General features: G+C 35.7%; 1 protein-coding gene across 1 annotated transcript in view; it reads right to left on the bottom strand.

Annotated features, from left to right (window-relative positions):
- LOC122801223 (IgGFc-binding protein-like) overlaps positions 1-16,296 on the bottom strand; it is a 691,109-nt gene that overhangs the window by 498,656 nt on the left and 176,157 nt on the right. Inside the window, exons 18-19 of the mRNA XM_044070776.1 lie at positions 14,658-14,914; positions 14,440-14,524 (exon numbers count right to left, since the gene is read on the bottom strand). Coding sequence (XP_043926711.1) covers positions 14,440-14,524; positions 14,658-14,914 — 342 coding nt within the window. The remainder of the gene's footprint in view (positions 1-14,439; positions 14,525-14,657; positions 14,915-16,296) is intronic.

Genomic DNA, 16,296 nt, shown 5'->3' with positions numbered 1-16,296 from the left:
ATATAATAATTAATCATGCGAGTTTTAGTGGGCTTAGTTATGTTATATTGCATACTAATACATAATATATGCCATGGCAAATTGTTTTTTTCTGTTATTTGAATTTTTTTTAAAATCAAACTAATTTCTTGATATTACAGTTAGTAATTCTTTCCAATTTGCAGAATAATTTGAACTTATCCAATCTGAGATTGTTTTAGATACTGATGCTTTTATAAATGTTTCTATATCAAGAAAGTTTAATCCTCCCTGTTTCCATTGACTGAGATGATGTATTAAAGCTATTCTGTTTCTTTTGGGAGACCATAAAATTTTTATTAGGCATGTGTTTATTTCTTTGAGTATATTCCTTTCTGGTAACAGTTGTAGTGCCAAAGCTATATATAGAATCTTGGGTATTAAAACCATTTTTATTAACTGTAGTCTATCTTCAAATGTTAATATTATTTTGTTCCACTTTTCCAGAGATTTTAATTATATTGATGTTATTATTGTAGTTTTTTGAGACTAATTCATTATTCGTTATTATCCTTGCATAACTCAATTCCTAGATATTTTAAGGTAGATTCTTGTTTCCCTATAATGTGATTCTCCTTTGTCTGCAATTCTTTTTTTATTTAAAAATAAACATTTTGATTTTGCTTTATTGAAATGGAGTCTTGAAGTCCTGTAAAATGTGTCAATTAAAATATCTAATTCTTCTAATTTCTCTTTTGTATTGGATAATGTCAATAATATGTCATCAGCAAAGAACATTACTTTAGAATTATTTTGTTTATAAACATCTACTCCATTGATCTTTGTATTGTTACATATTGAATCTGCCAAAATTTCAATAGCCAAAGCAAATAGAATTGGTTACATGGGACATCCTTGTTTAGTACCCTTTGTTATATGTATATATTCAGAGGTGAAAGGACCTAATTTAACATATGCTAAATTATTTGTGTGTGTGTGTGTGTTTGTGTGTGTGTGTGTGTGTGTATGTGTATATATATATTCATATATATATATATATATATATATATATATATATATATATATATATATATATATATATATATTCTTTAGTAGATGAACAAAGGAAAGACGAAATTCAAATAACACCAGAATTTTGAATAAATAGTCCCAATTTAGGGAATCAAAGGCTTTCTCTATATCTCAGCCAAGTATGAGTGTTTCTTTATTTTCTTTTATTAACATAATCTATAAGAGAAGTTATCCTTTTAATATTTTCATGTGTGTGTCTATGATATATAAATCTAGGTTGATCATTATTTATTGTTTTGGATAGTGGTATTTTCATTCTGTTAGTTAATATTGTCATAAATATCTTATAGTCATACCAGACCAGACCAGACAGGAGGAGAAGGTAACCACACACACAGCAAACCCAGTCCCACATAGACCTACCACAACTGCAAACCAAACACATAACACAAAGACATACTCAGAGGCTCTAATAAAAAAACTTACCAAAACAACAGAGGCTCCCAAAGCAGACACCCAAAAATCCACCACCTCAAAACATAACACATGCAACACATACTTCAATAAATCAGTGTGTCAAACAATCACAGCCCTTAAGGACAAACACCATGCCTGATACACTAGTAATAGGTGACTCTATAGACAGACACACTGACGTTCCGCATACCAGGCTGAACAAGGAGAGGGTAACAGTGAGGTGCCTATCGGGAGCTAGGATCTGCCACATAACACATGCACTCAGGTCACTCCAAAGCACGTACAAATATGACTCCGTCATTGTCCATGCCGGGGTGAATGACTTGAGACGTACCTCCCTGGACTACATGAAAAGAGACATAGAGGAGCTCACTGATTATGTAGCCCAGGCTGGTATGACCCTGACCCTGAGCAGCATCTTGCCCTCACCAAGAATGATGCCACAATACAAAGACAAGATGATCAGCTTTAATAATTGGCTCAATTACTGGTGTCATTCTAGGGGGATCCAATGTCTGTCTGCTTGGGATGACATGCTGGACAAGCCACGCTGCTTCGCAAGGGACGGCTTGCACCTGTCACCACTGGGCTTCCAGATATTGGCTAAGGCTCTTGCCACCCCCATAGTGCCTTTTTTAGGCAAGGCTCAAAAGATGAACCCACCTCCTTAGAAAATAAAATGGTAAAAAAGTAAGGGTAATGCTGCTCAACGCCAGAAGTCTAAATATCAAGATGCAAGCTCTCGAAGCACTCCGCAGTATGGAGAACATCGATGTCTGTGCAGTAACTGAAACCTGGTTCAAGGCTCTGAGAGCACCCCAGCGCTACCAGGCTATACCTTGTATCATGCTTTTCGGCCCCAAAACTCAGGACACCCACACTTCCAGGTTAGTGGAAACACATGAAGCATTGGAGACCATCCAGGTGCAACTAACTGTAGGCAAAACTGCTATACAACTGGTAGCATGTTACAGACCACTCTCCCAATCTCAGGAACCCCATTCAGCCTTCCTGAAGACATTGGAGGATATGAATGTCTCACCAAATACCATCATGTTGGGAGACTTCAACTACCCCAACATAGACTGGGTGCATTATTCTAGCCCTAACACCCTAGCCCAAAGGTTCCTGGAATTCATAAATTCAAATGCAATGGAACAGCTAGTCACCTCTCCCACAAGGGGAGATAATATACTAGACCTGATCATCACAAACATGGGGACAAAATGCTCCACACCGGAAGTATACCTCTCACTAGTGAGATCTGACTACAAACTAATCACCCTGGATATACATATAACACCTCCACCCCCAGCACAAAAGACTACAGTGAAAAACTTCTCAAAAGCCGACTTTACACTTCTTAAAACTGAGATGGTATCCTTTAAGCCCACTGGGCCAATGGAAACCACATCCCACAATGCTGAATCCTTTACAAATGCTTTCTATGGTCATCTCCAAAAATGCATGGATCATGCAATCCCAAATAAAACCAAGACCCTCTCCACCAAGGGCAGGCATCCTGTCTGGTGGACCCCAGCCATAAACAAATTGTATAACAAAAGAAGAAAGCTATTGCACGACAGAGCAAAATCCCATAAAGGGAAGGCATCTCTGATCAGCACTAGTAGAAAGCTACGTTCTGTCATAAAAATATCCAAGGCCAACTTTGAGAGAAAAATCACTAAGGACACTAAAGATAACCACAAGGCCTTCTTCAGCTATGTTAGAAACTTGGGCGGAAACCCTCAGATATGCTCAGAGTTAGTTCACAACGACAAAAAATACACTGAACCCACAGATATTGCCAACATTCTGGCAGACAGGTTCAGTGCAAATTTCTCCCCTCCCTCACCCCCAAAAGAAGAAATACTTATCCCAGCTGAATGTAACCTCCCTGTCATCTCAGATGCCCAGGTGAGAGCTGCCCTCAGCAAAGCTAAAAACACAGCATCAATGGGACCTGACGGTATCCCCAGTTGCGTGCTACGTGAACTCCAAGAGGAGCTAAACCCACACATAAAAATGCTATTTAACCTTAGCCTTACTACAGGATATGTACCTGAACACTGGCGTACAGCAACAGTGGTCCCACTCCACAAAGAAGGCACCTCTACAGACCCTGGGAACTACTGACCCATAAGCTTAACCAGCCTGGTCTGCAAAGCTATGGAAAGAATCATTATGGAACTCATAAACAGAGACATTGGGGACCTACAGACACTTGATCCCACCCAGTTCGGCTTTGTAAAGGACAGATCCTGCCTTTTGAACCTGGCTGACTTTTTCAAAACAGTCACTAGAGCCATTGATGAGGGAAAAGCAGTCCATACAGCCTACCTGGACTTGGCTAAAGCCTTCGACACAATACCCCACTCAGGCATCATAGACAAGCTCAACAGCTTAAATGTAAATCCATATGTCACAAGATGGGTTGCAAACTGGCTAAAGAACAGAACATATAAAGTCAAAATTGCTGGAGCCATGTCAGACTTAAAGCCAGTCACAAGTGGTGTCCCACAGGGCTCTGTCCTGGGACCCCTCTTGTTCGGCATTTATTTGTCAGATGTGAAAGCAAACATGGGAGGGTTGTGGCTGACAAAGTTCGCAGATGACTGCAAACTAGGCACCGTAGTAGATACACCAGCTGATACATACATCCTACAGAAAGGCCTCACTGAAACGGACAACTGGTGCTGGAGTCATGGCCTGAAACTAAATGCCAAAAAATTTATAGTCATCCCCTTTGGGAAAAACAAAGTACCCACAAATTATCACTTAGACAGTAACCCACTGAGTACGGAAAAAGTAATCAGAGACCTGGGGACCCAAGTTGATAGTGACCTCTCATTTGATACCCACATTGCCAAAGTGGTTAGAAAGACTTTCTACCTTACCCACCTTATCATGAAGGGATTCACATCCAGATCAAAGTAGGTCATTGTACCCCTATACTCCTCCCTTATCAGGCCCATGATTGAGTACAATGCCCCATTTGGTATGTACCTCACCCGGCATTTACAACAGCTGGAGAGACCCCAAAAGTACCTCACCAAGAGGATCAAGGGTCTCAAACATATGTCATATGCTGCCAGACTAAAGAAACACCAGCTCTATTCAGTAGCATATCCCCTGCTCAGAGGTGATCTGTGCCTGACGTACAAGGCCATGTCCAATCAGGAATTGATGGACATGCTCCACCTCAAAAAAATCCAAATCCATCAGAACCACGAGTGCTAAAGATTTAAACCTCAGCACAAATATGAATAGGACATGCTGGAGGGACAGATTCATAACCCAGAGGCTTCCCACACTCTGGAACAGAATCCCAGTTCATGTTAGGCAGAGCCCCTCACTGACTCTCTTCAAGAGAAATCTTGATGAGTGGATGGGAGATTGTTTACCCCGGGGGTCATCTCTGTGTCACTGCTAGACAGAGGCACAGTATTCTAAATCTATTCTGTACACCTTTGTTCCATTACATGGGGTGGCAAAAGCCACATCACTATGGCTAGGCTTATAAATGCCCCAGGGCAGATAGCCTAGTACTAAACTATGAAACTATGAAACTATATGAGGTACAGAGGTTTGGGGATTTGTTTTCCTTTAGGATCGGTGTGATTAAGGAATATCTCCAAGAGGGTGGTATTAAAGCCTGTGACTGAATTTCTAATAGAGTTTTATGGAAGAGGGATAGTATCTTTGAAGGAAATGTTTTTATATTTCCATAATTATGCCATCTATACTTGGAGCTTTATTATTTTTTACCCTGTTTTATTGTATCTGTAATTCCTTTGTAGGATATGGGTGCTTGTAGATCTAGTTTTAAATTTTTCTGGTATTTTTTTTATATTAGAACATTTTTCATCTAGATTTAATTGATAGATATGTATATTTTCTTTTTGGATCAGTCCCATATAGTGATTTCTATAGGCATCAAAAATGTCACCTATATCTGAGACATTTTTCCCTTTCTTTTCATGGAAGATACTTTTAATGTTATTAGCTGTTGATTGTATTTTGAGTCTTGTGGATAAATTATGTAGATATTTAGGAGAAGTGGCCGAAGTATTAATTTTTAGTTTTTCTAAAGCTAAACTAGTCTTATGTGTTAGAATTTCATTGTAATTATTGTTTAATACTTCTACTTTCTTCTTCATCTCCAAATGATTTTGATGTTTTTCAGCTTTTACTGACAAAGTTTGGTTTGTAGATCTAATACATCGGTATCACATTCTCTGTTTTTTTTTTATACGAAGTTAGGGTTTTTACCATATATGTAAGCTTTTAATGAGTCCCATATCATTATTTTATTTATCTCTGTGGTGTAATTAATATCTAAGAGGAACTGTAATTCCGATAATAACCAGGGTTTGAACTCTTTAATTGTAGTTATATATGCTGGAATTCTGGAGTTAAAGATTAATGGTTTGTATCCATTTTGAAGTTTTAGCATCAATGAATTGTGGTCTGAAAAGGAGCAGGGAGTGATTGAGAAAATAATGATTTTACAGTGTAAGTCATGGTCAGCAAATATTTTATCTATTCTAGTCTGATCTTGATGGGAAAACAAAAAAAGATTTATCTTCTTTAAATTTGAAAGTATCTACAAGATGAAATTATTCTACCCACTTGTTTAAAGCTTTTGATACAGCAGATGTATGCAATGGTCTTTTATTTGTAGTTTCAGAAATATCAACTATACAGTTAAACTCTCATCCTGATATTAAGTTGCCTTTATAATTATTGGAAATAAAATCCAAGTGCTTTTTAACAGTTCCTGATCCAATGCCTGGGAGCCAGTAGAGATTGGCTAGGGTCCATATTCTGTTATTATATTTAACTATTACTAATGCCATAAGGCCTTCTTTATCTTCATACTTATAAATGATTTCTGGGTTAATCACATTTGTTTTCCATAAAATTACCTTTTTGTCTTTGTCTTATAAGTGGATAGCGCCAATATCATATATTCCTTAGAATTCCATTTGTAATTGTCATTTGTTTTGAAATGAGTTTCTTGAAGGAAGACAATTTGTGCTTTGTTCAGTTTTAAATATTTCAGTAGATTTGATCTCTTGTTAGGATTATTTAAGCCATTGGTATTTAAAGATAATAAAGTTAAATCCATCTTAGGTTATTTAGACTATGTATTTTTTTGTTTTATTGTGACTATTAAACATTTTCCTCTGATAACTATAAAGTATATGTTTGAGCTTTTAAAGGAAATTATCAGTTTTATACTTTGAGTATTTACCAATAAAGTAATGTTTTGGTCAGGCATACTAAAAATGTTTTTGTGAAATAACAAATTTAAACTAATAAATGTTAACAAAACTAAAATCCGCACTAGCCATGGAATGAAAATCATTCCTAATCTGATGGATAAACCTAAATCCATCAGATTATCATTCATACTTTGACAATTCAGAACATCTGACCTCCATTAATTGAATTATCATATGGAGAATATTTGTAATAGGAATAAGCAATATTTATATTATTTTGAACATAATTAGCACTATTGTAGATTAGACAGAATTCTAATACAATATAAATGTCTACTTATTGTATAACCAATTAATATTTACATGAAAGATAGATGGCAAGCAATTCAATAGTAGTAAAGTAGGATGTATCATATATAAAACCTCAGTAAAAGATTATAGCACACAGTTATTTAACATATTCACCCTTATTGAAAGAAGTCTTTCAAAACAAATTACTTAATATAAATAGAGGGTAATAATATTCATACCTAATGCTTATAATAAAATGTATTTACTAGATATATCAGAAGTTATACTTCATTGTTTTCCAGCATTTAAGTAATCACTTTGTTTATTGCTAACTTAAAGCATCAAGTTTGTTTTATGCGAACATTGATAAAAGTTAGTACATTTTAATTATCAGTGCATCCCTCTTTCCCCCATTTCCTACACATAAGAATTTTCATAGCTGTCATTTCTTATTATAAAATCAGTGAAATTATAGGTGAAAAACAACAAATTCACTTATTGTGATTAATGATTACAAGTTCCCTTTCCATATTCATAAATTGCATTTTATGGCATATACTGAAAGTTTTTAGATTTAAATGGCAGCGTTCTATTTTGTATAATTAGCAAAGGTTAAACTGAGTGATTATTGTCAATTTAATACTATTTGTTCAGAATGTGATTGTTACATTCTGTGACATTCCTAGTTCAGGCTTCTATTGTTTCCCTTGAACAACTTTGTCAGTTTGGTGTCATGTGTATAAAACATTAGCTACCTTGGTAACAGCTTAGGTATTATGTATGGTCAAGCTGTATTACAAAACCACAATTCAAGTTAAAGCAATTGTATGACTTGTTATGCACATTTACTTATATGAGATAACCATCATGCTTTCATTTGAAATTCAATATAGTGTATGTCATTTATGACAAGTTAAAACAGTACTGTTATTATTCACAAGCCCATGTTATTATACTGTCTATTGTCAATTTAATACTATTTGTTCAGAATATGATTGTTATATTCTGTGACATTACAAGTTCAGGCTTCTGTTGTTTCTCTTGAACAACTTTGTCAGTTTGATGTCATGTATAAAACATTAGTTAACTTGGTAACTGCTTAAGTATTATATATGGTCAAGATGGGTTATAAAAACTACAATTCAAGTTAAAGCAATTACATGACCTGTTATGCATATTTACTTATATAAGAAAATCATCATGCTTCCCCTTGATGTTCAATGTAGTGTATATTATTTATGACAAGTTAAGACAGTACTGTTATTATGCACAAGCCCATGTTATTAAATCCTGTCTTTAATATCTAAATTCAGCAGACTGCTTCATCTTATATGATGATTATATATGTTATGTCTAGATTTACTAAAATTATAGATTACATAACTATTGTATGTGTGTGTGTGTGTGTGTGTGTGTGTGTGTGTGTGTGTGTGTGTGTGTGTGTGTGTGTGTGTGTGTGTGTGTGTGTGTGTGTGTGTGTGTGTGTGTGTGCACGCGCATGTGTGTGTGTGTGTGTGTTTTGTTTTATTTTTTTTGCTGTTGCTTAGTTATTTGAGAGACCACAATCTGTAATGTTTATTCTTATTATTAGCTCCTTCCAAGCATGTTTATACAGTCCATAGACATTAAATTATGAGACCCTTCTAGTTTCTTATTTGTTATAAGTATATTTCCAACCTTACATACACACATATCAGTACTTCAAGCATGGGCAACAATGCCCACCAGTTTTGTCAGAATACCATTCACTCATTCATGTGGTGTATTTCCAGGCTGTTCTTAAAATATACAAACCAATATTTGTCCTGTTCCATTTTACCAGCCTGTACCATGTAGTGGCCACTCTGCCAGTAAAACACTCAGCACATTTTTCATTCCCACAGATATTTCCACAAAGGAAATCTGATGACTCTCTAGCACTTCTGGGCAACTCCAAACACCCCTAGAATCAGCTATCCCCATATGCCCAACACGTCCGAGCAAGCTCACATTCCAGACCACTGCAAAGGGTTCTGCACAAGACCAAGTGCTCTTAGTCTTTCACAATAACTCAGACTTCCACTCTTATGTAAGTCCTTAATGTGTTTGGACCAAAATACATTTTAAATATAAAATTGCACTTATTATTATTATTTTTTATCAAGACTCAACTTAATGAGCTAAACAAAGTGTTGGGAGACCATCAATATGTGTACATGTGGTTTAAAACAGCACTTTTATTTTATATATATATATATATATATATATATATATATATATATATATATATACTTTTTAAAATCAAAAATGTCATTGCCGAGAATCATCTCGGAGGCTTCTCAGAGCCATTAAGCATTATTGTCACTCTGTCTCCATTACCATAGCAATCTGGGAGCATCTGTTTCTGTTAATATGCCTGCGTACAGCATACCAGAGGCTCATGATGCACCTGAAGCAAAGCTTCACTTCACTGCAACTTCAAGCCTAAATTTCCTCCCTTTCAGCAAGGCAGCAGCCAGGAAAAGAACAGAGAGCAAATAGATAAAGAAAAAAACTCCCAACAAGCTGCCACAACAAGAGAAAATGCACTCCTCCATCCCTCCCACCTCTCACTCAGCAGACATACAAACAAACCATTCTCTGTCAAAATATCCCAAATCACAGTTCTATCCACCCCTTTCCCATGGATCCAGGCTAAAACACCAAATGTCTCTTCCTAATACATAAGCATTAGTAAACCTTGATCACAAGCCGCAACTCACAGCTTCCTGGAGATGAAAACGGCAATATATAACAGCTGCCAGACACAGATGCATCCACATACACCATGTCAGTCTTAATCAAACAGCACTCAAAGCTATTATACCTGCCATAATTGATATTAATTATGTTTAGACAGAATAATAATGACATTTGTACTAGTTGCCAGACACAGCTGCATCCATGCACACCATATCAGGATTGATCAAACAGCACTCGAAGCTACGATACCTGCCATAATTGATATTAACTATGTTTAGACAGAATAATAATGACATTTATACTAGCTGCCAGACAAAGCTGCATCCACGCACACCATATCAGGATTAATCAAACAGCACTCGTAGCTATGGTATCTGCCATAATTGATATTAACTATATTTAGACAGAATAATGATGACATTTGTACTAAGAGCTTGCTACTATTGTTTAACTAGGATATACATAACATTTCTAAATCATACTTTAAATGAAAAAGGCATTAGTCTCCATGACAGCATTTTGTTTTCAAAACACTCTACTGTTTCTGCTCTTATATATGTTGATTTGTTAAATTTGGGTCTGAACTCTGATGAATGGTACCTTGTTGAATTAGTTAATTAATTACTTAAATTATCATAAGTAAAATTAATTGAAAATGAACACGATAAGTATTCATTAAGTTCAAGTAGGGGAACAGAAACTACTATGTTTGTATTATGTATTGCTTTGTTTGGCTTATATATAATGTAAATAGTAATCCATCTTGACCTATCTTTGTTTGTGAAGACTTATTGGACTCTTTGAACATTCTGAATAAATCATTACTATGTTTCTCAGTTGTTTAAGAATCCCTCCTTTGTTTTTTTAAATAAAAAAAAATGACAAGTGATGTACCATATCAGTTGATACATTGAGAGATGTAGTTGTAAGAGTTATTTTCTTGGGACAGCTATCTTGGAATCAGTTTTTTGTTTATTCTTTCTAACATCAGTCCAAGGATTTGTTTATTTTATTCTTTTAAGAGTAAGAGCCATCCATTCCATTTCATTTGGGATAGACACTGTGTTGTTATTTGATGAATATACAAGCTTCTTCTAAGTCATTAAAGGTTCTCATCTCATTGGCAAAAAGTATTGCTATCTTGGCTGGAAAGGCCAGCTGTGCTTTAATGTTGTTTTGTTTCAACAGTTTTTTTTATTGGCAAGACTTTTTTTCCCTTTGTTCTAGTATTCTGGAAGAATAATCATTGTCAAGACTTATAAGACTTTGATTATATTTTAGGTTATGAGCTGTTGACAAGCTCCTTCCTGTAGTGCGGTTTTGATTCTCTCAGCCTTTTTTGTGTAAAGTGAGTCTGACTACATTATTTGAACAGGCAGTGCTCCTGGGCTGTGCCTGAAAAAAGACACTGTCTGGCTGTCGAAAGCTGCTAGCAAATTCATTACAAATTTGTCTTTTGAATTCCTGCATCCCTCCAATAGGCCCTATTTCCTACTTCACAGTATCTTATTTGACTATGAATCCCTGCACATCTATTAAAAATTAATGGACTGCCACATGCATTTTCAATAAATTTGAGTTTTAAAGGAACAAATAGTTACTGTTGCTCATGCTGTCTGTTTTCAATGTGAGAGCAGTTTGTTTTATTCATCAAATTCTGTCAGTTTTTTGCTGTAAAAGCTTTAAATTAAATCCAAATCTCTGTCATCATTGTAAAAGTAAAGATGAAAATAGTATTCATACTGATAGGTGTTCACCAGTGTTTTCTGGTAACTAGGGAAAGACAGCCAACTAATGGGAAAGTGGCATGGCTGCAAGGTCTATATCATATGTTCAAAAGCTAAAAAGAGTGAATGCTCTTTCATCAACCTCTGAAAGCCAAAACCACTAAATATTGAAGACACAGAACACCGATTTTTTTCCAGGGAAAAAAAATTACTGGGCCGTTTTTAGGACTTTGCCATTTGCTCCACTGTAGTACAATCTCGTAGTTGGTATAATTAAGTAGGGGGTGGGTGGCGAAGCCCCCCCCACTTTATTTTGTGTTTGGATTTTTTTTTTTTTTTTTTTTTTTTGCAGAGCAGCGATTTTTTTTCCCTGGAAAAATAAAATCACTGTTCTGTGTCTTCGATATTTAGTGGTTTTGGCTTTTAGTGGTCGATAAAAGAGCATTCGCTCTTTTTAGCTTTCGAAGATATGATACAGACCCTGGCTACACACAGCTGTGTGTGTGTGTGTGTGGGGGGGGTCTTGTACAGCACTCAGTTTGGAGCGGCATTTGACCCTGATCCAGCTCTACAGGGGAAGACAAGGTTTTAGCTAATATTTGAAAGCCTAGAAGAAAGAAGTACAGACCATAACATAACATAACATATTGACAGTTTCCAGGTATGGAGACAATACTAGGAATATGTTGTAACATATTAGTACTTCACTTTAGCATTGCCCTCACCTCCCAACCACCATTCCAAAGTTGTCTGTTATAAACTTTAGAAATAGCATGTATTTTGTAACATAGATTTTAAAAATAAACATTAGTTGTCTATTATAAACTTTAGCAATAGCATGTATTTTGTAACACAGATTTGGAAAATAAACATTAATATCCTCGTTTTCAATATCTACCATACAAGATTGTAATTGAATATTTTTTTTGTTACAGTCAAATTCAGATCAGTTATATTATAATCTGACCAAGGCAGATAGTTTTGTTTTAAGTCTGTTTTATGTAAAAGAGTTTCAGCGGGTGATGGTACTTCAAAAGTCAAGTCACAGAAACAGTCTTTACCAACGTGAATAAACATTTGAATATCAGTATTTTTAACACCAAATGATACCACAAGATTATTCCAAACATTATACCTGTCAATGGGTTCATTACTTTTGTAGAAATTTGAGTAAGAGGCAATACTCAAGGCTTATAAACAGTTGTGCACTCAGAAGCAACTCCTCATCTAACTACTGTAGCATACAGAACAGTGGTCTGCTGAGTAACACTCCATTTTTCTCCTTCCAGTAAACAAACCAAAACAGCACAAGTTTTTAAACAATTTGGCTCCAAAGAGCCACATTATCTTCAATAGGTTTTTCTTCAGCAAACAAAGTTTTAACTATGAATTGGGTAATCCACCTTGTGAATTAACATTCGCCATTAACAGAATCCATATATTTGGTCTCCATAACCTAAGTTATGAGGTTCTGTGTTCATTGTTCATCTCACAGCCACTCTACATCTCACCACAAATACCAGAAGCACAAAGATTAGGGGAAGTTCCCAAGTGTTCTGACCAAATTTTTCCTGGTCAATATGAATGCCCCCTCAGGCTTCCCCTTAAAAGAAGCCATTGGCCTAGTGGGAGTAAATCAGTTGACATAAAGTATAAATAAATAAATAACAGTTGTCACTGTATCTCAGTTATTTCATTATATCTTTGAACCCTGACTATTTTAATGCATCAGAATCATTCCGTGTTTATATTGATTGCATCTCAATGGACCTGCCACTTTAAGGTGACCTTGCAGTTCTTTCACATAATCCACATCAAGTTCCCTTTATACAAGTCAGATATAAGGAAATCATTTTTTTATACTTCTATATAAACATTATGACAGTAGTATGACTAAGAAGTGTCATGTTCAGCTTCTAGAACCTTGCTTCATTTTCACTGTTTTGCTTGGTTTATTCTGATTGGTGTTCTCAAACCACCACCTCTGACCTTTTTAGCAGTACTTGTAAATGTTCAACAAAATAAACTATGTGAACTGCATGTTTTAAGGCTTCCAGTTTTCCATCCAAGTGCTGACTGACCCTTTCCCGCATTCTTCCTGAAGTGTCAACACTATCATTGTAATCCTGGAACTGTTAACTGACCGGTCTTGCATCCACTTGAAAGAACTTTAACAGACATTTCAAACTACTTTGTTAAATTCCATTATCTGCAGTGGGAGGATGTGTGTTTTATTTAGAGTTTTGGCAAAATGTGCTGTATTTGTTTTAAAAATATTTTCCTTACATTGTAGCACAGAAAAAAGTCTGATTTTCGGTGTTTGGATTTGGGTTAATAATATTTTTTCTCTTTCTACTGCAGCAAAAACGCCTTTGTGAATGACATTTCCCACCTCTGCTGTACTGGTAGCTATACCTCTGACTTGGTACACTGTAGCATACCAACACTTCAACCAAACCAGAATTACTATACATGAGAAATTAGTAGGTTTTCTGTGTTATGAACACTGACAGGATTTATAAGGTTATGGCATTCCCTATTTTTCTGTAGAAAAATGGTTTTCATTTTTAGTATTAGAGTATGGGTGAGTTGTTACCATGTATCATTTGTTCTATACTATATCGGCATGGCTTTTTTTCACATGTCCTGCTTGTCCAACCAGCTAGCTACTTACAACAATCTTATAATAAGGAACTGTTGTATAAGTAGGTTATAAAAATGGGGAGCACAGAAATAAACAATAGGCATAGATCAACCACTCTAGGATTTCCATTTGATGAGTGTTCTTTTGATAATATATCCATCTGTTTGTAGTTACTTTAAAAAGTGAAAGGAACAAATTGAAAAAAAAGAATATAATGTGAAGCTAAACTTAACTTAGTTAAACGTAAAGGTCCTAAATGGTTAAATCCATTTCAGTTAAACAAAAAAGTTTTGTATAACAGCATATTTATTCTATGTATGTGCAACATAAAACATAGAAGAATGAAGGAAAACTTGAGTACCTGCACAACATCCAGCTTTAAATGTTATATCATCCACTGCAACATCACTGCGGTAATCACTGCCTCTCACACCTTCAATGATAATCTATTACAAAACAGAAGCTATGATTACTATTATAAACAAGTGACTATTATCAGACAAAGATACAGTGATGAGTACTGACACCATGTGAGATAGTTCACAAAACTGTGATCAATAAAATTCAGTTCTCGCTTACCTGAAAACTGCCTCTAAGTTGGAGTTCAACTTCTACTAAACGCCATTTATTTCCCTGATTGCCAGTTTGGGACCACATTAGAACTGGAACGCCCTTCTGAACTAAGTACAATTTCAGAGCCATATTCTGTGCAACACCATACATGTGGTACCAGAAGCGGAAACAATGAGGCCCATAGGCAGGGCAGCTTGGACTGAGCAGGTGAGCTACATCCCCTGGCTTGGCGAAATCACCCTCGATATAAACATAGTATCCATCTGTAAATAGAGAAAAACATGTATTGTTAGTTTCATGAATGCAGAGTATCTCATATTTCACTTTCGGGGTCAGTAACACTTTCTACATTTGTTTATGCATTATTAACATTACTTGCAAGAGACGATGTTCTTTCAGAAGTGCTGGACTGGCACATGATCCTCAAATTTAGTGGAGAGTAATTTAAACTGAAAACATTATGCTTTTTATGATTTTTATCATATTGCATGAGATTTTACTAGATTAAACACCATATTAGATTGTTACAGTAGACAGCTCTCTGTGAATGTTGCAAAGCATGCAGAAAAATGCATCATGAGAATTCAAGGGCCATATCAAGTGATGTCTCTGAGATATCAGCCTGGCTGTTAAGAAGACTTTGTCCTTCTGAAAATTAAAGGAGAAAACAAGCCTCGAAGTTCTATGTTATGAAGGCATTCAATGGGATTAGTAATGACTCAACACAGGTTTTGAACAAAATGCATTTTCTGAACGGTTCAAAATTAATCTATCATATTATCACTTTATTTGTTAGTATATTTTAGTACACGTAGATAAAGAATTTCATTTTGTTTGCTATGAATGAAAGTTTTGCTTACAGTAAGCCTCAGTTTAAATTTACAGGAAGGGATATTACAGCCACTATGACTGCGGATGAGAATCATAAAGATCCCACTAGCACATAGTACAGAAGTATAGTAAGCATTTCAAAAACAGGTCTATATCATATGAGCAAATCTCACAAACTGCGAACGCTCATAATATCGAACGTACCTGACCTCAAAGTGCTTTTTCTGAGATCGCGGTACAGTAAAGAATGGGATATTTGCCCTTTCCTCACTGTAGTGCGATCTCGGAGTTGTAGTATATATTTAGTGGGGGGTGGGGGGGCACAGCCACCCACAATAGGAAGTCCGAGGTCCGATACGTTCAATGTTATGAGCGTTTGTGATTTCTGCGATTCACTCATATGATATAGATCCTTCAGAAACAATATGCACATTAGTGAAACACTAGGTACAAGTGAATGGTTTTGTGTCTGACCAGGAACACTGTCTGGTTACTTGATTTGCTCAGTGTTACAAAACTGGAAATTTGAGGAATTCAAACAATCATTATAAGATAAAACTTGTTGGTGTCCCACAGCCTTAATCCTGTGATCTAAACTGCTAGATTCCTAATCCCATATTCACTTCAATGAATAACAGCTGCGATATTTGTGTGTGTCATAAGCATAACTCTGCTTTTCAGAAATGATTCAAGAATACATTGTACTCTGTAACTACTTTACATTTTACTGGACCAGCGGGGTACCATATGTGTTATGCAAACCAGCAATATAATGCAAACTAGTATCAGGAAGTGAGGCTTCTTGCTTTGGAAG

This window comes from Protopterus annectens, chromosome 4.part1 (assembly GCF_019279795.1).
Source record: "Protopterus annectens isolate FY-2018-M chromosome 4.part1, PAN1.0, whole genome shotgun sequence".
NCBI classification, from domain to species: domain Eukaryota; kingdom Metazoa; phylum Chordata; order Ceratodontiformes; family Protopteridae; genus Protopterus; species Protopterus annectens.
Note: the sequence above shows the minus strand (reverse complement) of the source record. Positions and strands in the feature narration are given on the sequence as shown.